We start from the raw sequence: 27,807 nt of genomic DNA, 5'->3' as shown, positions 1-27,807 counted from the left end.
CTGATTCTCCTCTGCTGAAATTGTTGCCAGCTTTAGTCTAGATGCCTCCTACGCTTGGTCACCTTTGTCTTCAGTTGCCATTGCCGAGTCTCTCTGCTGTTCTTCTGGATCCCCTGGAAGAATACTGGTGACCGTCTGGAGAAGTGACTCAATCTGCTCTTCTGTTAGCCTTTCCTCACTTTCTTCCACCATCTGCAGGTCAAAAAACAATCTATTGTTATCATTAAATCCATACTTCCTTCCTCAGCTCCAAACAGAAGGACTCAACTAATTGGGAAATACTATTTTCAATGGATGCAAGACATAGTCTGAGCTCATTACAAAAGCATTTAACAAAGTGGAACTCTTGCAATATTTAAAAAAAAAAGAAAGAAGAGCTCCATTGTTAAGCACGACAATTGGCACTCCACGATGAGACCCTGCTTTCTTTGCAACAAGGAAAAAAAGCCTCTCAACCTACACATCAGGATCTTGAGCCAGGCTTTTAATTTAGCTCATGCGCAGAGCTACCTTCCAGAGCTGTTTTTCTAAGTTCCTGGGCTTTCATATGAGAACTGAAATGACAAAACCTGATAGTGGTTACCTGAACCTTGGTATCTCATCCAGCACCTAGGCTATAAGTAATTAGGCCATAAAAGAAGCCATCTAATCCTACAGCAGCCATACTTTATTGGAATTTAGTTAGATTGTGAGATTCCTGTATATAAAAGCATATAAAAGCTCTGAGTAACAGAAAACATACTGTCACGAATCAACAATAAAATTCCGTAAGATTAATTAGGGACCTACTCTCACTGTGGAGCTGTGGGAACTCTTATATCACTGCTACCAGTAAAAACAACTGCCCTAATTTATAGGCAGCTGTTAAAAGGAAAAGCTTGTCAGAGGACTGGAAAAGCAAGCCAAATGAACTCTTCAAACGCAAATGAAACCAATTAGGATTGCAGGGTTTGAGATTTTCTTTTTTATACAAAGTCCTTTAAAATGTCCTTTGAAGAGCAGTGATTTATATTAATTATGGTTCCAAGTCAATGCAGGTTTAATCAGTTTTAGCTATCAATTGTCAGCTATTCAGATGCATCTTGCCTTCTAAAAAGCAGAGTGGTATATTCAATTAGCTTTTTTTTTTCTTCAGTGTCCTATGAGCCCTCTTTGCACAATCTGATCATCTTTCATCAGCCAGTATCCACAGATACTTGACAAGAGGAAAGCGAGCGCTCCAGAATCCACCCATGTAGCAAAAGGCAGATAGTGAATATCCATTTGCAAATCACTGTTTCTGGGGACCATCCTGATCAAAGGATGAAATTCTCTGTGGAGTGGCTTTCCAACTACAGTTAGTTCAAGAACTACTGTAGGACCCTGGCTTGAAAAACAGTTCTGGCTCTCATTACCGCCAGCTGCTATACTATACACTATGAGTTAAAATATACTAAAAATCCTCCTAACGTTACCCTTCTGTGCAAGCAACTGCTGCAGCTACTGAAGTGGTATCAATTAATTGCCTGCTAGACTGCATTTGAGAAGTGATCATCTCAGCAGCTTGACTAACATACCTTGGAGCATCAACATTATACAATAAAGTATGTTACAGCACGTAAATACACTCTCTGTTGCCTATACTGCTGACAAAGTCGTCAGTCTACAGATGACCTATGTTATTAAGTTTTGCAGAGGATTATCAGCCTGGTTTTTGGACTGGATTATAGTGTTATTAATTACTGTTACATTGAACTTTAAATGTGACAGCCCCATAGCAGCAGGAACTGTACAAAGAAAAAGCCCACATCCTTTGGACAGGCAGTATCACCTGAGGCAGAATGATTTATCTCTTAGTGGCCAACATCTCCTACATTTGTTACCACCCCACTGCTTTCTGATCTTCAGAAAAGTGGCACCTTGCCTTGTTTAGATTTGATTTATTGGATCACATGAAGACTGCCCCTCTTCCCCATTTAAATTTTATCCCTCCTTACACATCTCCTTTCCCTTTCTCTTCCAAACACTTTCTCCTTTAGGTGCTTGCTTCAGGTAGCCAGAGTTAAACACAAGGATTTGATCAGAACTTAAACAGATAATAGAGAGTGATTTCTAGATCAGCATCAACTCTTCTCAACTTCTGCATTTAAGGCAGAACATACTTACGCGGGTTCTAATCACTGCTTCTTAAATGCTCCTGAGTGCCAAATGAGTAATGCCGCAACTCCCAGTATGAACAGTCATGTTGATGTCATTTGTACTGGCTGAACACGGAAGTCTGCAAAACTGACAAACTGCAGATACGACTTGGGACATTGACAGATGAGCTCTGGTGATTGCTCTGGCAGTTTAAGAAATCACACTTTACCAGAAAGTTGATGAAAGAAAATAGTCTCTCATGTTTCAGATGCTTTGGTGCTGTAACTGATGTCTCATTAAACTGTTGAGAAAAGCATCTTTAAAGAAAGATGCTGGATACTGCACTGAGGAGCGGGTAAAGTAGCTCCAAATTCCCTTCTGTTGACAGATCTGTAGTCTCTGCCAGAGGGAAGTGGTAATTCCTTAAACTGTGTAGCAAATTCATCAATGGTTCACTCGGTGCCTCCGAGCCATGCATCCTCACTGCCAGCTCTCACACCAGGAATTACCGATAGACAAAAATCTATATTTGGCAGGATGGACAGCGTATTATTCAAGTTGATGCTTCAGTGCTATTTTGCTGTGATACTATTCAAGAGCTCAAAGGATCAAAAGCATAAGCTATAAAAATCAATTTTTTTTCACTTTTCAGGGAAACAGCCTTAGCAGCGACTTACGAAAACGTAAGCAATTACGAAGCAGCAAAGCAGCATGCCAAAAGGAAAAATTCAAAAATTAAGCACAGAGAGCACGTAGCTAAAGAGACAAATGAAATTGTCCTAAAGGAAAACAGATATCAAGGGAAACAGAAGGTCACTCAGAGGCTTATTCTAGATTCAACAGATGTTCGCAGAGTCTTCTGATTTACAACTATAAGTCAAAATACCTTTGCTACTGATCGCACTAGGAAATAATGTTATGATGCTCAGAAGAGAAATTATGCGTAAGAAAAAGCATAAGAGGCAAAAAGAAACAATTGTATTCAAATACCTACTTTTCCGGCAAGAATTTTACCAATATATGAAAAAAATACCTCTCAAAAAGCCTTGCTAACCTCTAACTTGCAACTGGCTGAAACTGCTCAAGCAACAGATTCAAACCATAAGCAGTCAGGAATGCAAAGTTTATACTAAGAAAAACAAAAATGCAAATGTTTTTAATAAGCGTATGACATAAGATGTTTATGTTGGCAGTGCCACACAAGCCAAATGGAAATAGATTACCCTCACAGATGATGCCATGTGCAAAATGTAGGGTATCATCAACCAAAGCTCCAGTGAACTGTGTATTTTCAAGATTCAGGGGTTTGCACAAGTAATAGAATTGGACCATGTTACAGTAACACAATTTATAGATAAAAAGCACCCTGATGTGCAGCAAGACAAGCATGTCTCCTTCGCAGGGCTGAGAACAAGGATTTTCTTGAAATGAACACAAAGGCAATAAGACATGTCAGCTATGCTGCTTCTTGTAATAAACAATTCCCAAGTCGTTACTGCTTTTCAGCATTCAAGTCTATACTATGCCAAAATAACTACAGTGTTTTCGTAGCAAATGTTATAGCATATCAATGTCACGCATACATACACACAGTATGTATTTTCTATTAAATGCAACTACATGGTCAAGATCAACTCAGTCAAGTCAGGCCTCAATAATAACTTCTCAATAATAATTTCACTCAAACTAGTAACAGTTAGTGATTAAACTCTCATTGCAATATACTCATACAGTAAGCGATTTTCACATTTCATTTCCCCCCCCAGCTAATGCTCTAAACAATATAATCTACAAGACGACCAAAGAAGGACTCAAGGAAGGAAGCAGGAAAACGTTATTTGGTAACTTAATTGGCATAAAATTCTTACAGCTAAAAAAAAGGAGGCATGTTCCCCCTGCAGCTAGTATATACTTTTCAAGCCTAGTACCCAGAGTTGCTTCTTACTTTTATTGATAAATGTATTGATAAAAACAGCCAAATCTTCAGAACTGTGGAATATATACAAATTATTCAGAAGGCAGCTGAAGCCACTGTACTGCTCATCTTTGAGAGCGATGCTACCTTTATCTAGAAGTCTAATAACCAATTTTTCACCTGCTTACGCACCTTGTACCTACAACTGTTAAGCCACAGCTTAGGTATTGACTTACTTTCAAGTACTCAAGAGGTCCAATTAACTTAACTGGATTTTAAGCTTAAAATTAGGCAAACATTTACTAAACGGAGAGTACGTGAGGAAAAGGATGCCAATTCTGTTCTACCTCTCCAGATACATCTGTGCATGGGCTTTCTAACACAGCAAAATGAAGCATGCATCCAACATCCATCACTGAATCTTGCTACAAGTGAATGAAAAGACAAATCGCTCGTCAACTGCAGGATCAAACACTGGCAGATGCCTTGCTCAATAACGTAACCGCTACTGGGAACCAGAGCTGTGCTTATTAAACAAATGTGTATGTGGAATATTTTACTACCATGCAACCTTTCCCAGCTGCACATTCTAACAGTAGCTTTTTTTTTTTAATCGAGCACTATGTACGAATTTCTCAGAGGAACAAAACAACCATAACTACCAAATCAGAATGTAATAATAGAATGACATTAAGCAGTAAGTCACATTAAAACCTGCTGATAAATTCTCGTGGCAGAAAGTCATTTTCAGAAGCTTTTAATGATTTTATTTATCGAGAAGGTAAATCAGAAAATAACAGCTAGCCTGACTATCACGATAATTTCAAAGATTAAAGTGTTTATTCATAAAATAAATGTGCAAATCCGTATGTTTATAGTGCCATGTACACATGTAAGCACAAAACACGAATATAGACATATATATACACATGCGTATTTGTCTAGATTTTTTTTTAACTAAGTGAAACAAGGACAAATATTTTAGGAACATGCTTTCCCTAATTATAACCATACCTTATCTATTCTGCTTACCCAAGTAAAAGCAAAGTATAAAGAGACTTCATCATCCTCACTGTGCTTCTTTTAAGCTTTCAGTGCTAATGTTTATTTCATTTAGCGTCCTGAGACATGACAATACACTGCAAATGTTGAAAAATAAATAAAGCCACACTGAAAAACCCTAAAAAGTTCTGAAAGAACTGAGAAACTGTCTCAAGGATAAGTAATATTTGATGGGTAACAAACCTCAGCATCACAGAACAGAACAATCTGTGGGTTAAAAGCTATTGTTTATTTGCATAATAAGCTAAGAATTCTATTTAAAAAATAATCAGTAAACTACAGTAAAAAAGGAAATGGGGTTCTGATCACTTCCAAAACTGTCAAGCACATAATTTAACTCTAGTGTAGGAGGTATATATTTTACGAGAAAACGACTGCTATTTCCTCCTCTGAGCAGTAATTTGAAATTGTTCAGCACCAACACGCTAACAGAAAAAAAGCACATAAAAAAGAAATAAAAGTAAAAGACTGAATGATTGGATTAATGTCCCTCAGAGATAATTAACCAAGTATGCAAAGTGGGAAGCAAAATACGTTGTTGAGAAAATAAAATGTTTAAATCCTCTAACATCTTCCATTTTCCAGAAGAATACTTTACATTATTATTTTTTATTCAACAATAACAGACAATCTGCCAGGCTGGTTATGCAGAGCACGTGTCACAAGGTACAAAGCTCTCTGACGTGGAAATCTAGTTTTAAAAAGCACAGAATTAAAATCTACTTTTCCATTCAGAAAGAAGAATGTGGAGCAATTAGTTAATTAGAAAAGATGATGCTTAATCTTCAAACCCATCACAGTTCAGCATTAAGTAAAGCTGGACCACTGTCATGGTTAGATCAACATCCCTGTCTTTTTTTCCCTCCTTTGTGAATCACTGAGCCAGGAACAACATATGTTAAAGATTAAAACAGGAGGTCAGGATAGCTGCAATGTGTACACTGTTTTACCCTGTGGGATATGAATTAGAATTTCATGCTCCTTTTGTTGCTATTGTTGTTTGAAAATAAATCCTGGCACATAGTCCAGAAAAGACAAGTATGAACAATACAGCAATTTATGCATAAAGACTTACAAAAGAACTTGAGATCAAAAGATCACAACATAAATTTGCTTTTTAGCTTAAATATAATTTTATCAAAATTGATTTATTGTTTGCATACAACTAAGACAAGGAATTTTATACAGGGAAAGTAAAAAACCAAAAAGCTGGAAAGGCAAAAAAGCAACAAGCAGTAGTAAATATAACTATCCTTTCACATTAGCTACTAAAAGCCTGTCAGGTAAATTTGACTCCATTCCATGGACAGGCAGCACTGAATAAAAGTTTGAGACATCAAAACTATTTGAGCAAGTGAGAGACACAGATATGGCTTGTTTGGCATTTTGTTTAAAGCTGGCTTTTTAAAAAGTAAGATTGATTTGCCTGCATTATATGAAGTGGTCAGAAGTTTTCATCATCATTTATTTCTAACTTCAATTGCAGGAGTGACTCAAAGCTTTTTAATGGCAGGGGCAAGTTCGACGAAAACAGAATCAAGGCAGTCTTTCATCCATCGACTGCACTGACTTGACTCGCCTGCACGAAATCTGCGTACGGGTAATCTTCTCCCTATTGACATCAAAGAAGAAAATGCTGGTAGCCTCCATGGCTCTGCATTATTTCATACTCAAACATGCTCAGAGAAGACAGGGGTTTTCTGTATTCAAAGACATTGCACTGCTACAATATCTTTCCCCTGTCCTCACCAGAAACCAAAATGATTCAAGACAGCAATTGAATAGCAAAATCATTTCCTTGCTATTGCTCCCAGTCTCTGTATTTCACTAACAAAAATGGCCTGCAGTTTCCTAATAGTTATTGAGCTCAAAAGACTTTGACGTGCTTTGATGAAAGAGTAAGTGCACTGCAATTTTGGGGAGGCTTAATTTAACAGTGTTAACAATCCAGTCAACCTAGTTTACTGTAATACTAGTTTTGGAGAAACTTGTCCTGGGAATTACAGGGGTATCACAATGGAACAGAAGTAACTGCATCCCCAATACTTCCATGATGATACAAATTCAGGCTAGTCCCCAAATGTATTAATATTACATTTTTCACAAGTTGCTTTTGATCATTAGAGAAGGGTTACGTATCAATAATGGGCTGACACTGAACTCAAATCTCATATCTGTATTCTATAAGTTTTAGCAATGAGTTTTATCTAAACTTTGACCTTACAAACCTTGGAATATCTGAAGTACGACACTCTGCAGAAATCTGACTTCTAATACAAAGGCCCAAATTTCTTATACTCGCCTCCTGGGCTTCAAATATGACACAGGAGCAAAACTATTTTCAGTATTTTACGGATAGATAAGATAATGAGGAACTAGGTAGGATAATGAGGGGAGGAAGGAAAAGACGGACAAAACCAGAGTCATCTGAAAGCAGCAAAAGATTATTGCGTTTAAAGAAGAAAAAGGAAAAAAAGACAGTATATGGCCTATATGGGAATATAATAAATCTGTGTCTAAGCCCATGAAGCTAACAAAGGTATGAGACAGGCTCTACATCATCGCTTATGACTAACTTCCTTAGCAAAACTCATGAAGCTTTAACGCTCTGGGTTGGGTTGATGACTGACACTGATCTCTTCAATCACAAAACACAGTATTAATTCCTCAGCTAGAAGCATTCTTTTACGAGACGCCTTCAGCATCTTATAATGTCTACTCCTTGGCTACAAAAGAAAAATAGTCTTACTGGTACCTCTTTAATCCTCCCGTTTGTTGCAGCAAAATATGATCCTGTTACCACATAGTTTGGTTTCAGGATAAGATTGTAAACAGATGTTCTTAATGTAAGAGATCCTTATTATAATAATCTCTTTATTACCACAGGATTTTGCATCCTAAGGAGATACTCCAGAGAATATAACCATCTATTCTATTTAGTGACAATCCGTCTTTACATCAGAATTATGCTTAACAGATTGATAATGGCTACTTTCCATCAGAAAGTCTGTTTATATCCATTTCTCATTCTGCACCACTGCTCTAAATTCCGTATCAGTCATTACTCATTCCTTTTTAGCGTGTTTGGTTTTACTGTAACATAAAACCCTACCATCAAAACAACCATGCCATCACAGCTGTCAAAAAGTGAAGTACTTGATTACAGAGCAGCAGCAAAAAGACTCAGGTTAAATATATTCTTACTTGCAATACTGTAACTAACCTTTAATGACTGCATTAGGCATTTTCAGTATGTGACACTGAGGCAAACAGAGGTGGAGAATCTGTCTGAGAGAAAGATGGGCAAGTCTCCAAGGAGGTCTCGGAGAGGAAGCAGACTGGATTTGAAACCATGAATGTAAAGATGTGCATAAAGGGATACATTCAATCACTGTCCATGAGAAAGTAATTATTCAATTGATCTTCAAGGTTAAAGCTGTTTTCATTTAAGCTTTGAACAGTCAGGAGCATTGTTACTTACCAGCTGTATTTCAACTGCCGTCACGGGCCTGTGGTTAAGCAACTGGAGCTTTTCTGCCCTGTTCAAAAGCAAAGCGTAAAACAATCCGCATTACTATATAATTTGAGAATCCCCTCAAATGACTGGTGAGATGCAAATACATTCCTGATAACTTAGGGATGAAACGCCACTGCCAAGAATAATTCTGACTAGGTTTGCAGTGAGGTTTAATTGCCATGATAATTTGGATATTTTAAAGACAAGTGAGAATTCATTAATTACAACAATTCAAACACTTCTGATTACCTGTCCACACTCTAAGGCAGACAGAAAGTGATTCTATGCGTTCAGATTTGCAGTCCTGTGCATTCAGCACAAAAGCACTTCAATCAATATTAGCTTCTTTTGTTTTGATTTTAGATATGAACTGTGTTGCATCTGTATTTTTAATAGTCCAATTCCATTCTCCTCTGCCTGCAAGGGGGAGAAGTCAGTAAAACTTTGGTACTTAAATGCAAAACACTAATATTCAGAGGGACAGTTTAGCACCACTGAAGCCAGTGGCAAAATTCCTGATACATTCAGAACCATCATTATGGTCACCCAGCCTCACTGCTTTTCTGGATTCATTTTCACCAAACAGCTATTAGCTCTACTTTCTCATCAAGAAATCACGAGATCTCACAAACATCCATTTAAACACTTTGATCATTAAAATAGGAAAAAAGGGGTATAAGGGAAAAAGTTTCATTGACATTTAAAATTTTTTTTTTTTTTTTTTTTTTTTTGGAAGATGTGATCAAACAAGTATGTTCATTAAATTCAAACCACAACATTTAGGCAATAGCTCTGCAGGCAAAAATTATTAGTTTTACACCCTACTTAAATACATATCATTCTAAAAACAAAGTAAAAACCATATGCCACTAATGCATATTTCATTAATTTCAGAAGCTCAAAACATTAACATTGACCACATAATAGCAGCATGGCTAACGATGTGAGCCGATCTTTGTGTTTTAGAACAGAAAAGCACAATAATGCAACACTCCTACAGATAAAACAGATGTTTAAAAGGGCACATGAAACAGTAACAAATGCACTTTTATAATAAAAGCATACAATTACAGTGTAATAATAATAGATACAATGAGTAAACAATTTGAACATACACTTTTGGGGAAAAAAACCCTCTTGAATGATTATTACTTGACATACAGCCTCTCCTAGCAGCTGTCTGCTTATGCAGCACCTCTATCGCACACATTCATGCATTAAAGCGAGAACTGATAGTTAACATGCACGATCTTCCAGTCTGTGATACAGTAGTGAACTACAATTTTGAAGAATTAAAGCTTGGAATTTATTATTATTTAAAAGGCATCTTTAATGCACACTTAAACTGATTCTGAAGAGTTTTGCCCTGTTTTATTGAACCTGTGGGTGGCTTTCAAGAGAACACAGATGCTGTAATTCACAGCCCCGAGCTCTCCCATGCAGGCGTTTACAACCAACAGGTCAATGTCTATGTGTCTGGAGATACTTCAGAGATACCATCTCTTTTCAAATGGCCTCTGACACTGGCTGCCCTTGAAATCTAACACCAGCTAACAGCTTACAACATTATTAGGCATTTCAACACTTCATCATTCACCTATGTGCACCAGCACATGTTCAAAGACCAAGGTGTTTAGACTTCTCAGGAGAAGCCTTTGACAAGCGATGCATTGCTGTGGTCTGTACATGCACGCATGTGTACGTGTCAAGAGACTGAATTTAATACTTAAGAAGGCAGGCAGCTGACAAAGAGAATAAGGCCCTTCATCCACTGAACTCGCCGAATGAGCAGCACTAGCCTAAAATTTTCCTGGCTTATGTCTCCTGAAGGAAAAATCCTGTATTACCACAGATTGGATGATCTAACAGACCCTCTTCGGCTAAAACGTCCATGATTGCAAGTGATGGAAATAGGACTACGGGAGACACTGTGGCTCAGCGAAGACAACAGCTTTGCTGATGCCAAACACCAAGCTTCATTATACCAGAGGGTTTTCTGATGTGTATTCACAGCCCTAAAGAACACAAAACAGCTTCGAAGAGATGACACGCTGGCTCTTGTTTTTAGATCCAGCCTGCTGGTGACAAAACCGAAATCCTAAAAAAGAAAAGTTTTTAATTGTTCCACCTAGTCCCTGAGCCATTCTGTTACCATTTTCATAAAATGCTGGGAAGTAATTCTAATCTTCAACTTCTTTCCACTTCAAAAGAAAAGCCTGCAATATTAAAATGCAGTATTTGTGAAATACTAACAATTCGTAACAGAAAGCTCGAGAAATTTTCCTATATATTCATTAACCATTAAAAAGCGTACACAATTCAACATCTTGAATTTACATTTACTTTACAAATGTACCTATTTGTTTTTACTCTCTAAATTTCAAAATTGGAGAAGGGGATAAGGAATTAGGACTTTATAAACGGGGGTGGGGGAGAAGAAAACTCCCTTTTAACCAACCACAGAACTGTTCAAAATGTCTGTTTAAAAAACGAGCTCAAACATTTTGGGTACCACCCTATCCTTTTAATCTTCTTTCCTACTTCTACAGAACCACATCAGAAGATTTTTCTCAGTCTTCAGAAAAAGCTTGCAATAGAGTGACATTTGGCACCTGGATAAATGCCAACAAGTGTGGCAGATTTCACACCGATTTCAGATTTTACAGCTAAAAGAATATTTTTGCTGAAGAACAGGAAAATGTTTCTACCTGCACATCAGCATTTGCCCTTCCAGCAGAGCCATCAACTTACTCCTTAAAAAAAAGGTGCCTAAATACGTTCCTAAAGCAAATATTTTAACAGTGGTTTCAAAGTGTTTTCTAAGAAACACCAATTATCACATTAGTTCCTTGCACTTGCCCACACTTATTTGTACGTCTTGTACAAAATAGTAAGGATCACTATCCCCATTTTACAGACAGTAAGACTGAGGGGGAATGATTAAGCGGTGAGTGCTTTAAAGGCAGTGGGGTTTGGAGGTGTAAGAGTGGGGAAGAGATGTGGCATGGAGGAGAAAAGGAAAGGCCCATAAGACAGTACATTGCAGCAGTTGTTGCTATATTCTTTGAAGGCTCCACTAAATAACACTAAAAAGGACTGCATGGTCATGGCCCCCGGCCAGACCTGCTCCCTCCTCTTGGGGATTTTCTAGTGCCTGGAAAGGATCTGTCCCTGCATTCATGAAGTGTAAGGCGCATCCAGGCTGCAAAAATACAGAAGGATGCTGGGGGGGAGGTCCTTTGTGTCAGTTACAGTATAAATCAGTATTTAAAGGCAATTCCCACTGTAGTGACTATGCTCTCTCTTCCCTCCTGCAGAACAACTGTTTACTTCCCCCCGCCCCCCCCTCCTGTTAACAACCCCTTGGCAGCACAGGCTTTGGTCTTAAATTCTGAATACTGTGATTTTACGGACGACACAAAGGAATCAGAATTAGCTTTGTTAGCCAGAATTATTAGATTGATTTGGTTTTGGAGAATCAAGGATAAAAGCAAAATATGTTTCCATCAGTGAAAAGCAGTGAATATGCCTCCTTTGTTTTCCCATGCTATCACTTATATCTATTTATTTGGCAGCTTGATGTTTACAACAAGAGACTATTAAGAGCATGGTTGAATTTAACACTAAACTGAGAGCACCACTGTTGGCTGCCTTATCGTCAGAAAGATAAGGTATCTGTAACTATTGCCATTTACGACTGTCCATAAGCAATGCAAGGACAGAAATAAAACTTTAATATTGACAAGACACAAGTACTGAAATCCTTTAGACCAGAACTGAAATTGAAAGCAGGTCATTTAAGGAATCAATGAGAGAAAAATGCCACCCTTGTAAAATTGTAGCAAAAGACATCACTGCCATAAAAGCAGAAGTCCTAACAGAGCTGAGTAAAGAACACTAAATAACATCTTCAGCATACAAAAATCTGGCCAATTCATCTGAATGAATGTATGAAAGATTTCATACTTTTTCCTCAAGAGCTAGGAAACTGTTTGGTCCAGTGCCTGGAGCACTTGACGGAGATGCAGAAGCTGGCACTCTGGTCCTGGCTTTCAATGTTATTTGCTTTATGGTTCCTGGCCAAGCACGTGTCTGTGCCTCAGTTTCCAGACATCTAAGACAGAGACAACATCTGCAGCTCTCACAGGACAGCTATGAGGGTATCTACTTGTAGAACACCTCCCCCTCCTCCCAAAGCCCTACTTACAAAGACAGGCTTTTACGTTCACTGTTTAATGAACTCATACAAGTTTCTCACTGCACTGTACACTCACATGCCACTTCGGAGATCAGAGCCTTTTTAAGCAAGGCTTTCTTTACTTTTGCAGCAAGACATGTCCCAATCCAATCCTAAAGCTCCACCACATCTCCAGACAAAACATATCATTTGACTTTTACAAAAGAACACGTAAGATAAATTTTCTCATATTCTTGTTTTCCAAAGTAATATCTTCGAAATTTGTTGCCAGTAACACTTCGGAGGCAAATAAACAACATCAAATAACCAAAGCCATATCATGCCTGTGCTAAAGAACACAAATCTTATTTATCCAGAGCCATCTTAGAACGACTAGAGCTCCACACCATGTTTATCACAGAAAGATTACTGGCAGAGCAGGTAGGAACAGAAATAAATTAAAACCAGTTATACATCATGACTAAAACCAATCAGTTAGTGAAACTGTTCATGTTTCCTGAAGACAAGAAATACAGGACACAAAAAAGGTCACCTCTCAAAGACTTTTTGCTTATAAGCCATTAACATTACCATAACTCATTAGGGAATAGATAGAAGTTTTACAGTCGGGACAAAAGGATCTCAAAAGCATTATTTCACCAAAGATGGTATCATTCAGAGTATGTGCAGTTTTTAAAATCTGTACAGAAGAATGAGAGATAATTTGCAAGTAAGTCATTAAAATGTGTTATCTGAACAATTTCATGCCTGTTTTTGATCTGCAAAGCTCTCTACTGGAAAACTGACTCAGAACATCAAAAAGGAATTAGCAGCAGGGTGCAAAAACCAAAAGCTACATAAATGACATATTTCATCTGAAAGTGCTTGTGTAGTGTTACAGGGCTTTAGAAATTATAAACACTAATTAACACTAAAAAGTAATAATCTTTAGACACGTTAACATTACATAATTATGATTTAAGCAATACATTTGTTTTATTTACATAGAGATTGAATCCGAAGATACAGAGAAATTCAGTAAGTGTCATCTGAAAACCGGTACCGAGCTAGTTATTTGCTGATCAAGCTAAGTATCATTCTGATAATGAGGATGTAAGTTACTTTATTTTGGCAAAATATTGCAAGATGGCAAAGGGATAATTCACTGTAATTGAAGACATCTAGACAAATACGTTGATACTAATACGGGTACACTGGATACTAGTATGGGTAGATATGCTCCTCCTGCAATAGAGAACAGTAACATTTTATCTTTTCTTTTCTATTTGGTAAATATCCAGCTCCTGAGATTATTTAAGAAATACCAAGCATGCATGTGTGCAAGACATGAACAGTTACCTCTGCTTACTCGGGAGGTCCATGTTAGCAGCTCTTCCTGCTGTTTGTACAGAACACAGACATCCACTCCATCCCTGAGATCAGCTCAGGGGACGCTTTTGATGCTTTGGTCTCAGTTCTTCTCCCTGCATGCAATTTCTGACCTTCCCTACTCATAACAAATGGAGCGACCAGAACGGTACTACTCTTGGCATCCCCTTGAAGCAAACGCTCACAAAATGCCTCTGAAGTTCAATGTTGCAATAGAAAACTGGATTCCTCAGCGCAGTGTAGGACTGCATGCAGTATGAGTTGGAGCTCAGTACCCACTGCACTGGCTTTTTTAACACTGGTACCAAAAGTTGACTATTAGGGTCAGAGTCTCTGTGTACCTGGGATTTCTTGCCAGCACGTACACAAATTAGAACCTGAATACCCACAATTCCATCAGAAATAAGCTTTAAGGAAGGCAAGCAAGCCTTGCACGCTGCAAGCCTGAACATGCACCAGTATCAGTGCTGACTGCAGTATTTTGCATGGGCACAGACATGATAAGCCTGAATTTAGTTCATGCTCCATTACATCTAAAAAATAAAAGGAACTTTTTCTAACTCGGATGAATCCATCTTTACACATCTTTCTTTCTACAGCACGCATGTTTACAGTCATGCTCATTAAACAAAAAGGATAACTGTCCCATTCAACTAAACAGAAGGTAAAGAATATTTTCAGCTTAATTGCCCCCAAAAAGTAAGTCTTTGTATTTTCTCTGGACTGTCTGGATTTTAGTAACACTGTTTGGAACATGAAAGCTGCTCGTTCAAGAGAAGAATATATACAAAAGATGAGTGACAGTTGAAAGCCATTTTCTCACATAAAAGCAAGATTCCACTAATCAGAGTTAATTGCCCGTTATGCAGACTCTTACAGGACCTGCCTAGTGAGAAATCCCAAAATGGCAATTACTGCTGTTAGGCTGAGCAGTGCCTCCCCACTTCTAGCCCACATCCAGCAGCAGCTGAAACTCAGCTAGAGCCAAGATCAGCATTTCCAGCTGAGGGCAAAGTGATGTGGAGTGGGCTTTGGGACATAAAAAGCTCGGGCTGCAGGAGACAAAAATGCATGCAGTTATGGGAGAAGAAAATGGGTCTGAGGTCTGCGTTGAGGGGAGAGTGTGTATTGTAGGAGGTGAAGATGTAGGATTACATTACATTCATGGTCAAAAAAAAGTTTTAGAAGACAAAAAAAAAAAAAAATCACTGTCTTGTGGTCAAGATTACACTGCATATTTGGGTAGACAGAATGGACAGCACATTGCCACAGTGCACAATAAACTCAGATTCTAAAAAATAATAAAAACAGTTACATACTGTTGTGCAAATTAAGACAAAACGTATCCTCTTCTGTCAGCAGCTAGCCAAATATTTGCAGCATTTATATTTTAACCAAAACCTCATATTGAATGTCTTTGTATTGCCCATTTTTTAGCTACTGAACTCCTAGACTGTATGTAAATATATATGCACCCACGTTTTGTTTTTCTAAGAAGAGATCTATAGGCATGGATAAGAAGAGAACAGTATTAGTGCCAAGATACAGCACACAGAGCTAAAAAAAAAAAAACCCCTAAAACATCTGTGACTGTGCAGAGGCAAATTTATCCTCAGTCATGTATGTTTTTTAGTTGCTTAGGAAAACCATAAAGTAACAGCAGTATACATAACCATGTATTTTATTACTAGCTGAAAATACTTAAGAGTCAAATCCTATGGTCTTGAGTCAACCACGGCAACTCATGTAAAATGTTGTCTGAATCAAGATCACAGGATTCGGGTTACGGATGAGCAGTCCCCAGCTGCGGTCTGCGAAATCACAGTAGCAGCCTGCGCATGGTCTGTGCAAACATACTGGGCTGTATTCTCCACAGGGGTTACCACTGCACTTCAATGTCGGTACATCTGTGCAGGATGAAATCTGAGGGCTGCTAATGGTATCTGAATGCAAAAAATTGAGCAACACTGCTACAGATCAAAGGGTTAATTTCAAATCAATTCAGTGGGAAACACAATGGTCTTTTTAAAGGCTATTAAATGATGCTATTGTTAAAATAGCACCATCCTGACTTCGATGTTGAATATTCAACTCTGAAAGCTCTGAAGGAGACAAAAAATACAAAGTAAATCATCCAGCCTTTAATACTTTTATATCTGTTGTAGGTTTTGGCAGTAATGAGGGAAAATACTTTCTAGAAGTACTACCGATTTTCAGCTCAATGCTTCCTTGAATGTGTTGATTTAAAGACAAAAAGGGCAATGTTTATGTCCAATTTTCAAAATTATGATAATATGCAGTGATTGGAAATTTGATTATTCCAAAATTAGATCTAAGATAGGCTATCAGTAACAGGAAGAAGTACAAGTTGAGCCAATCTTCATTTAACCGCAATTACAGAGCACAAGCTTGATAAATGTTCTTTTCATGCAATGCCATTCGCACTACCTTACAAAATATGAAGCCATTCTAGGGACTAAAACTGGAAAATTAGCTCCTAGTGGCATACTGTATTTCCAAGTACAACATGGCTTACTGTACTGTAGTGTTAGCCAAAGCTTGAGGCCTCAACAAGGTAATAATAAAATTCACTATGATGTCAGTTTGGAGCTTTTCGTTAAAAAAAAAAAACAAAAAAACCAAAAAAACCACAACTCAGTTCTACAGTTTCAATTTTACCAAAATAACTGATGACATGGAAAAAACTGTGTTTTACCACACTTTACTGACTGTATCAGTGAAATATAGGTTTAGATGTCTTTGAATTTGCTCCATTTAGCAAGGCAGCTATCTGAAATGACTCCGAAAGGTTTAACTTGTTTTTACACATTAGTATTTATTTTTAAAATTTGCCTTTTAGGAGAAATTAATTTTTTCTGCCTGTAACACTAGTGAGAAAAACCCATCACAAAGTTGATGGTTATCAGCGGAAAAGATATGCTGGTCTGTTAACGTGGTATTTTGAGTAGCAAATATCAGCAATAACAGAAAGAAAAGACTTGAGGTGATTTTACAGGAACTACAGCATTTGCCAGCACTGTAACTGGAGCCAGAATGTTTTAGGACATCACATGTAGCCTGACGAGCAATACATTCTGCATGGTTAGTATTGCAGGTTTGTAGAAAGAGGGCGGGAAAAATGAGAATTCACTTCATTAAAAGTGCCGTTCTTTAAATGAATGTACCTCAATTCTTGGTGCTTCTCTGGATGGTGTCTGGGTCTTTCTTCACTACCTTGAAATTCTCACATACACTAGCACAACCTAGTGCTTGTGTGCTGCAATAACATGCTGAGCAGGGAAAGTCAGCTCCTCACTCTACCTACCCCCATCAGGTTTTCAGATATAGCTGCAAATCCTTCTTATATTCAAAGCCCTGAAGTCCTTGTATTAGAAAAGAAGTTGCTGAGCCTAATTAACAGCACAAACACACTACTTAGTTGTTTCCTCCTTGATTAGAGGCAGAGTCATAACAAGGAATTTAAACGGCAGAGGAACCAGTCTCAGATGAGGGGGTGTTTCTGACTAGTTCTGCCTTTTAACCAGAACCTTTATTCCTCTTGCAATGAGAAAACAGAAAATGCTGCTGTGCCCTGACTGGGGACAGACACCAGCTAACATACATCTTAAATCAAATCAGCTACCTTCAGAAAACTGTTACCAGCAGAAACAGCATATAACCAGCTAAGAGATTAAGGGAGAGAGCACATCTTTGAATGCCTTACCCGGAAAGGAATTAGCAAAGACAGACTCTGGAATTCATTACTCTCTGTGGGAGGAAAGGTCATTACAGCAAGATCATATAAGCAAGGTCCTGGAGAGCAAATATTGCAGGTTCTTTCCTCTCAAAGAAAAGAACCTAACTGGAACGCTAACTGGAACGAAATCTCTGGTGAAGCCTTTTAAATAAATACCACCTCCATCCCACAGAATGGAAATGATTAAAGCCTTTAGCATTTAATTTATTTAACAACAGAACGGTGTTGAAATTATCTTGGTTATGAACCAAAGGGTAGTTCAAAATTTCCTTGGAGGCATTATTATTTTAAGCAGTTTAACATAAAGTGCATTATATAGTAATTGCACACCATATGCTTTCTGTGTTTTGGTGAGAAGAGGCTGCCAGATGGGCTCTGATACTTCTAGCTTGAAGTGTCTGAATGGAAAAGATTAGAAGAAAGAAAAAGTGCCAGGATCACACTAAACAATTGTGTTTCTTATTTTGTAAAGTACGTGGCAAATGCAGTGCTGGCAAGTTCTTTACCAAATGACAAAGATATTAACTAAAAGTAAAGTTGTAGAGGATGCTCAAGAAACTAAGGTATCACAGTCCAGTCTGAGTTCTGGTAAGCCATAAACATGGTAAATTTGTAACCTAAACTAGCACATGGCTGTTCCCTCTTGTCCTTCTGCCATTATGCAGAAGGAAATGACTTGTGCGTAATTCTCTTGCTTATCTTACAGACTCTGATTCAGAGAAAAAGGGCAGAGAAGATGATACCTAAAACTAATGGCATTTCCTAGCATCCATAAAAAGAAGATAAAACAGTCAAAAAGCTCATTTAAACCTTGTAACTATTTCAACCTTTGCAGTGGTGCTGTATTCAAGTTCAAAGAACAAGCAGGTTTGGGAAGGTGAATATTTGGGTAGATCTACAGAACAGTTAGGCGGTATGGGAGACTGTAAGACATTTTGTAGCTAGAATTCTCTGCATTATGACCCAACATCATTTAGTACTTACTCTCAGAGACACCACATGGGGCAGCAGATGTGGTCAAGGTATCTGACGTGATAACAGAGCTCCCCTGCCTTTTTTGTAAGAGTTAACCCTGAGGTCCTGGCCAAATTCTACCACAAAGAAATTTAGAAACGAGCTTTAAAACAAAAAAAGCCCTTTGACTTTTAATGGGACTCTTACACCTAACTCATTCAGCTACTTCTAAAAAATCCTATTCTGCCTTTTTAACTCCCACTGGCTTTTTGCTGTGATATACCATTCTTCCGGTGCTTTCCTAACTGCTGCCCTGCACACACTGAACAAGCTTATTTCACTTCGAAGAGGATGACTGTTCCACAGTACCAGAAATCAGGAATGCTTGCTACTTATTTGAAGAAATAGTTTGTGGCTGATTTTAAGATACTCTTTCATTTCCATGCTATCAGCTCTTTACAGTAAACAGAGTATTTTCTCCATACTTGAATACCTCAATGTCAGAAAACAATTAGGGTATTCTTGCCCACTATATTAATTAGTATTCTGCTATATAAAATGAGGTATGGGAGGACTAAACACTGACATACTGACCTGGCAACTTCAGCTCTACAAAAGAAACCACTACAAGCAAAGTCACAATACCCATGACAAAGCTTCCAAGTACTAGCACCCCTGTGTCTGCAAAGACAGCAATACTGTGACCAGAGCTGCTGATATACTGGATGTAAGCATAATTGTTTGTAGAAAGGGGTCACTGAAAGTCAACAAAATAGCTGACAATCTGCTTTCTACTCAACTTACTATGCTTTGGACAGGGTAGAAACTTGCCTTGTAGCACTGCACTCTCCAGATGCTCTCACTTTGGGTTTCTTTTTGTGACACAACCGAACTATAAGTAAGAGCGTCCTTCCCAGAGCATGAACTCTTCGGGAGTGCTTCCAGCAGGGAAGAAAAATGCAGTCAGTGTCTATACAGCATAAACGACTTCTTCGTGGTGAAGAGGGAGTCATATAGAAGCAACTAAATCTTTGGTTTTTCTGCTTTAAAAATCAGATGACTGATTAGAGCTATCCAAGCAAGTAGCCAATTGATTGAATTTCTTTTGGGTCTGATTATCTACAGGCTTCACTCTCACTCTGGAGAGAGGTTTGAGAGGATCATGCGTTTCAAGCACTGCGAACAGGCATTCACACCACTGCCAAAGAGGAAAAATGCCCTTTGAGTCTTCTTGTAACTGTGAAGGAAGTCTTTTATTTTCTATGCAGGACTTCCCAAAATAAGAAGAATGAACTGTATGTTCAGCTTTACTAGAAACTGCGGCAGGGGGGAAAAGGTTGACTGACACAATATTTAGGTAACTGAAATGTACATCTCAGAAATCCTAGTGGACATAAATATCAGTGGACAAACAGCACAAAAAGAGAAGACGAACATCTTAGTTTGCTAAATGCCAATCAGAGAGCATAACACTGAGAGATCATCTGTAGCAGTTGAGGTTCACAGATTCACATAAAACTTAACTTCAAAATAACATTCTTTCCCATACATCTGTATTAGGATTTTATTTACTTATTACCTCCCTGCAATACAGTCACCTTTTTCGCCTCTTAGGAATGAGTGCATTTTTGCTTAAGGAAGTTTATAAAAATAAGACTGATAATAAACTGAGGTTGGGTTGGGTTTTTTTTTTTTTTGCAGTTCTCTTACTGTGTTCAAAACCCATTTACAACTTACAACTTCTTCCTCAGGAAACATTTTATGAACTCTACTTTGTGCTTGGACCATGTGAAACCACGCTAAAAACCAACATACTGACAAGAATCTGTTTGAGAAATACATTGGTAAACACAGGCCCACTTAAGGAAATACTCATCCATGTAGGCGTTAACGAGTGAAGGAAAAGATGTTTGGATGAGTATTTAAATAATGGCAGAAAATACTTAAAATACATTAATCACAACCAGACAGATTATCATACTGTGTACATGGGGATCAGTTTTTCAACATTGCCAGGAGTTTATACTTTTACTCAAAGGCACATCTCCACTTACTTGGTTAGCTTATGGCCTTTCATTGCTACGAGGAAATCTCTCACAGTCTCAGGACTCTGGTATCTACAGGGTGTTTTTGAAATGTACTTCAGTGTCTGCAATGGATAGAAAGTAAGTATAAATTATTTCACAGTTACTATTTGCTTTACCAGTTGTGTATGAAACAAGCCGATGTTGAAAAGTCTCCTCAGTACTACTCAGAAAAATTGGAAAAGTCAATTCAGGTTTTGGGGCTTGGCTTTTTACTTTTTTTTTTTTTTTAAAAAACACTGGGAAGTGCTGTCATAGATGACACAGATCACTCACATTTTTCTGTCTTTAGTAAGACTATACTGATATTTGCTGAAAGAGTAAAGAAACAGGCAATATGTAACTACAACTTTATGTAATGGAAATTATATTAGGACTTATCCAGAAAGCCCCAGTGAATTCATTCCATAAAGACATGACCCAGCCAGCTCATGACACGCGCAGGTGAGACTTACAGCTTTGGCTATTCCCTCTATGGCTTTGGATGCTCATTTATCTGATCTGTTCAAAGCCCAAAGTCGCATGTTGGACAGTACAGGAAAGGAGAGAGTTTTAGCTCTGTCTACTAAAAAATACCTGCTGTTTGTGAAAGACATTTGCGAAAGACATTTGCTTTCTTGGTTTGAAATAATCTCAGGTGATGCTAAGACTGTGATCAAGACATACATCTGTGCTGAATAGTATCACTCAGATTTACTTTTCCTTTTAAAACCAAGAAACATTTACAGATTCAAAGCTAGTTTAAAAAGGTACCAAGATACGGGGTTTGGGGTTTTTTTGTGGTGTTTATTTTTTGTTGGTTTGGTTTTTGTTTTTTAAAAGCAGTAACACTTCAGAAAAGTTGAATACTATTCATCCTTAAAACCGTGTTATCTTCTGCCAAGTTTTCATGTGCTCAGTGCCAGGGATACTCTCACTGCCAACCCACAAATAACTCATTAAGCTCTCCAATCTATGGTTGTTTTCATCCTTTATATGCATATTTGGCAATGCTTTCTTAAAGTTCATAGAAGCAGGTTACGTGGGTTGTCATGAAAATCTGCAAGAATACTGCGGTATTAGAAATGTTTATCTGACTTGAGACAATTTATCTTTGCTCTATTTCTTACATGTAACACCTACCAACCTCAGCTAACTTTTGCAGCAGATGTTACATCTGCTTGCTTTATTTAAAACAACATGACACCTAGCAGATAATACATAATGTAATTTGACCCAAGTAAAAAAAAAAATTGTCAATAAAAAAACCCTACACAAATCCCAGTTCACAGCTGTCTTTTCACTGGAAGTAGCTTAGAATCTTCCTGAATGTTGCTTTGATTAGACCCCAAAACGAAGAGTTGAAAATAATGGAATCAATGGAAAAGTCAAGGAAATCCTTGCATTGTCTGCATTGTGTGCATCAGCACACAATGAAGGATTTAAAAGAGTATTGTCAATGCTTGTTTTGAATTAAGGAACAAAATTTTCATTTGTTGATACTGCATAGCTATACATAAAGCTTGAAAGTATCAACACAACTGACTCATGATGCACTAACTGGATTGCAAATACAGAGACACATGTATGGTAGGATACCACATGCACAGATTATCTATAATAATAATAATAAAAACCCATAAAATCCTATATGATACTTTTTCAATTTCTTTCTCAGAAAATCTTTAAACTGAGTATTTATATTTGAAAAGTCAGAAGCCAAAAAAGCTGAATATTCACATCAGTATTCAGTATTCACAGAGCAGAAAACAACAGATACTGGGAAAAAATGAGCTACAAGATCAGTATGGCAAATAAGAAAATATGCAAATTTATTTCCAGTGTATTTCCATTAAACTCTTATCATTTAAAAATGCTAGGTAAAGGAAAACAGATTTCCACAACACAGGATAATTCATCCTACTTAACAGATAGAATGTTGATGAAATATGAATCACTGGTATTCTTAAGGACCAGTTTCACTGGACTACTGAGAAATATATTTAAAAGCACAATAAGGTGTTGGATAATGCTCCCTTCTCTGAGTCCCGTCCTGACCTTTTTAGATAAAATGGAGTTATTATACACCAATAATGACTGAAACAACATCATCTTATTATCATGTAATAAGATTATTTAACAGGAGTAATTTCTTTTCCAGTTTAGTCTTTTTCGGCAATTTCAAATCAATTAAAATGCCAGACATACAGCAAAACATAGCTCCAGTTTAGCAAGCTCCATCTAGTTATTTCAGTACCAATGGTTACAAGCCTGCACAGAGCTCATGAAGATATACTCAGCATGAATAAAAACAATCCTGCAAGATCAAATTCTGGTTTTCTTTCAGACAAACATAGAGAAAATGTACCTAGAGTTTACATCAGCTTCACTCCATGCACAAAAACGAGCATCCTATAGGTATTTAACATGTAAAATATAACAAGGCAATTGAAGCTTTAAGGTGTATTCTGACAAAATATACTCATAGGATCTTTCTCAGCTGTTTCAAGAGGTACAGGAAGAGACTGTTAGTCTCCATGAAGATTTAAATTAGATTTTTTTGTTGAATATAAGGCTTGGGAATTACATTGCTGTATCTTTTCAAACAAAGCCAGAACTAAAACAAAAACAAAGCCTAGGCCAAATCTTATTCACATGAGTAGTTTCACTGCTCAATGGGATTACCCATGCAAGCAAGGCAAACTGCTTTCAACTCGCTGCCAATCGTGGTGCTACTCAGGCAATTCTCTGACACAAACACAATAGGTCACACTGCAAATCTGCTATGAAGTTGCTAATTTGAGATATTTAAAATGTTAATATTTGTATTATATGATTTTAGTTTTTCCTAGCAACAGATTGAACGTTTATTACCAATCTGACATCCATCTTGCTCTTTTGACCAAAAAAAAAAAAAAAAAAAAAAATCCATTTTAGTGGGAAATTAGTCATTTAATTCTGTTCCTAAGAAAATACCTGTGCCTCAGCTTTGAAACCATGATTAGGTGGTATCATCAATTCATCAGATGATAGCAAGTTCTGCCCTGGGTCTTAAAAAGATAGAATATTTGGAATCAAAAAACCCCCACAAAACTAAACAGTTAAAATACAAGGGGGGGGTTTATTCTTTTTGTGATAGATTTTAATAAGAGCAGCTGCATGCCTCAGCCTGGACAGCGCAGTTAGCCTACAACCTGAATAAACTAACCACAGAAAAGTGGCACAAAAAATGTATTTTACTGCTTTTTTCAATAGGGGAAATTTGATACAAAATTATTAATATACAGACATAAGGATGTGAATTACTCCAGCTTAGGCTAATTTGCAAAGGAATTTCACAGTGCTACTCACTTCATACATGATTGTGTTCAGATTCTGCTGACCAGAGCTCTGCTTGTTTTTTCCACTCTCTTTGCGCTGCTGCTTAAGATCAGTAAGTAACTGGAACACCTAGGGGGGGGGAGGAAAAAGTGTTTTAGACGTTTTGAGAGTATTTATCTAAAGTATTTATCTAAAAATAGCAGGAAAACATAAATGAACAATGCAAAATGCTACCAACCAAACAACAAAAAAAACCCCATGGCTTCTTTGGTGAATGCACCAGCAATTGAAATGAAAAATATTTTGGCACCAGAATGACGAATAGGTAAAAAAATCCAATGTAAATTGTTTTTTAAAAATTGTGACTATTTTAAACAGATTTTCAGCACTTGGTAAATGTTATCCAATAGTCCCAAAGGAGAAGCTGCCAGGATGAATCTATCCTACTTGTTTATCTTATCTCATGTCCTGAACAGAGTTGGGTCATACACTGCTGTACTGGCACAGAGCTGCCATTTAAATATGAGTGATGCTTGAAGCAAAATGTCACACAAGTTTATGGCCCTAGTGGATTTGTTTTGACAGATGTACCTATAATATTAAAATGGATATATATCTTGTCTCACAGAGATGCAATTTTACATTATCCGCAAAAAAAAGTAAACTCTACAACTGTAACACTGCCAGAAACCAACTAAGTAAAGGCTTGACATATAGATGCTCCTGAGATTAGTGATCCTATTGTAAATTCCAGTGTAGTTATTCATAATAGTAAATGTTACAGTGACCGGTATGGTGTTATGGTATGTTAAGCCACAAAGATTAAATTAGCTCCCTGTTTCATCACAACAATGTAATACAAGCAGACATTCCTGAAAAGAATGTAATAATGTCGTCTTCACATTTACGATGCAGTGAATATTAATGTAGGAGCGAGATTCAGAGGGTAAGTCTGAAGGCAAGGAAGACGTTTTGATTTTTGCAACTGTGCTTTGTCAAATCTGTTGCAACACACCACCTTTATTCATTACAGCTAGACATGCAGCAAAATGTTGAGACAGCATCACAATTACTCTTTTATTCCCATATTAAATCACATTAAGTTGAAATTTCTTCAGATTTTTTGCTTCAGGCTTTACAATATACCCAGAGCCAATAACCACAGCAAAGTAACAGACCACTTCTTACTGTTTATCCCCTAATTTTTAACTAGCTTCATTCAAGATCCAGATCCAATGACATTATAAACTGACAAGTCTATAGAAATAAAATACAAACACTTCTAGACAGTGAGAAACAAGAATATTACCAGCTACGAATCCTGCAATTACTTTATATTGTATCTTCTATGAAAAAGGAACACCTTGTGTATCAACCACCAGTTGTCAATCCTCACTTGAAAGCCAAAACTGAAGCTATGAACTTTTATCGAATAAATATTTGAAGAAAATATAGCCAGTGACAATGAGATACAAAATGACAACTCCAAACTCACAGAATAAATGTAGGCATAGGACATAGAACATGTCAGTCCTGAATACTCATTTCAAACATCACTTTCCGTGCAAAATATTACCTCGATAAAGAGTGTTAGCTATGACAGTCAAACTGCAACTGGAAAGAGGAGCAAACAGAAAGAGATCCGTCGTTTCAGGGGAATCAGTACTTTGAAGAGCAGCGAAAAGCCATGCCCCAAAAGCCTGTAGCTGCAAACACTGCAAATCCCTTCCTGCAAAGATTCAAAAAGCTGCATGCATGACAACTACTGTGAAAGGGAAATGAGAAATAAGCACTCTCATCAGTAACTTCGTTTTCCACTTCCTTTTGCTTTTTTTCAACGCACATGGTACACTCACCAACAAAAATCTCAGCTGAAGAAAGTTCTGACTGAAGAGCATGAAGAACGGATTCTGCAATTCTCCCTATTCTGGACCATACCTTTAGGACACCTATAGATTTTACATAATGTGACTGACACCAGTACTTGAACCTCAGCAGGCAGTAATACCTAGATTCCAACAAATATCCCAGCAAATGAAGAAGGAGGAAGAAGAGATGATTTTGCAATAAATAACCTCTGAAATACTTGCTATTTTCTGTATTGCAATAGTATGTTTTTAACAGACACTTAATACTAGTTTGGCTGACATAGTATCACCTATTTCTTAGGCAAGATAGTTCTTTCCAAGTACCTCATTAAAGCTCTTCTAACAGTAACCAGATGGTTGCTCTGCTGTACGCAGACAGATGCAGCTCAAGATAAAACATTTCAAGATTTATTTCAGAACAGGATGAAACAGCTGTGCAACTTTCAAGCTTCAGCAATACAACAATATAAACAAAGCATTTGGGTTATTAAAACCATTCAAAAACTTACATTCATTTACCAACAAGAACATTACATTTCTTTCTACCTCACTAAAAAAATACCTTTACTCAGGAGAGAGGAAAATGATTCAGAACTTATCTACACTAGAAAATAAGATTATTTTCTAATTTGTTATTTGTATGCCAATATTCATTGTTTGTTATGACAGGCCACTGGAGCTTCCCCATGACACCAGATCAAGGTACATCACTAGCTTCTAGGAGTGTTTATCCTGAGTAACACGTCTCAGATCAGCAAACTGCCTCATGCTTACTATAACCTAACCTGCTTCGGAAACACCTCACAATCTTTAAAAAAACATACTGTCAAGCATTTAGAGGTGTGAGACTGCATTTCCAGTAGCACTGGCTTTAATAAAACTATGCATTAATGAGTTATAGGTTCTCGGATGATACTGCACATCACAAGCTTAAAGTTAAATACAAAACATTGATTCTAGCAGCAGCCATCTGTGAAAAATGTTTGAATTTTTCTGCAAGAATTTTTATTTGCAATATTAAAGAGACTCCAGCAATCAGTGTGTCACACACTTGGTGGTATACTGGCTTATCATAAGATAAAATTTAAAAAAAGGTATTTTGGACATTGCTGCCCAGTTACAGAGGTGTCAACATTCCCGATTTGGGATCCAATGCACCATATGTCATCATACAAAGCACCAGTGAATCCAGTGCACTTGCCCAAATACACAAGTGTTTAAAGATGTGGAGAATCAAATCCTAAATAACAAACCAGCATACACAAGAGGATTCAACAAACTAACCACACAGCAACAGTGTAAATATGACAAGGCTGAAGTTAAAGTTCCTGACATTCTAAAGATCTGCTCCTCATCTATTTGAAAAACATATTTATATCTGTTTTAGTAGATTTGGGACCAACCAAATAATAATACAGTACTCATTACTACTGAAAACTAGTAATTTTCTAGAAAACTAGATTTTCTTTAAAAAGCTTTTTTCTTAATAACAAATCAAATGGAGGGGGTGGAAATCACCTATAGGTCTTGCTGATTGCCACTGGCAATTTTCAGCTTCTGAAGAAGTACACAAGTGACTGATTACAGCTTTAAACTGCTGGTTTAAAACCAGGACACAGATAAACTTACCTCAAAGTTACTTAGCAATGCGGCATTTGCATCTTTT

At 37.3% G+C, this 27,807-nt stretch overlaps 1 protein-coding gene across 1 annotated transcript; it reads right to left on the bottom strand.

Annotated features, from left to right (window-relative positions):
• Positions 1 to 48: 48 nt before the first annotated feature.
• CRCP (CGRP receptor component) lies at positions 49 to 27,807 on the bottom strand (the record flags this gene model as incomplete). Its single annotated transcript, XM_009586141.1, has 5 exons — positions 49 to 192; positions 8,577 to 8,634; positions 20,944 to 21,038; positions 24,304 to 24,402; positions 27,771 to 27,807. Coding segments are annotated over 5 exons (433 nt in total), but the record flags the coding sequence as incomplete, so codon positions are not given.

Source organism: Fulmarus glacialis, unplaced genomic scaffold (assembly GCF_000690835.1).
Source record: "Fulmarus glacialis isolate BGI_N327 unplaced genomic scaffold, ASM69083v1 scaffold12789, whole genome shotgun sequence".
Lineage (NCBI taxonomy): Eukaryota > Metazoa > Chordata > Aves > Procellariiformes > Procellariidae > Fulmarus > Fulmarus glacialis.
Note: the sequence above shows the minus strand (reverse complement) of the source record. Positions and strands in the feature narration are given on the sequence as shown.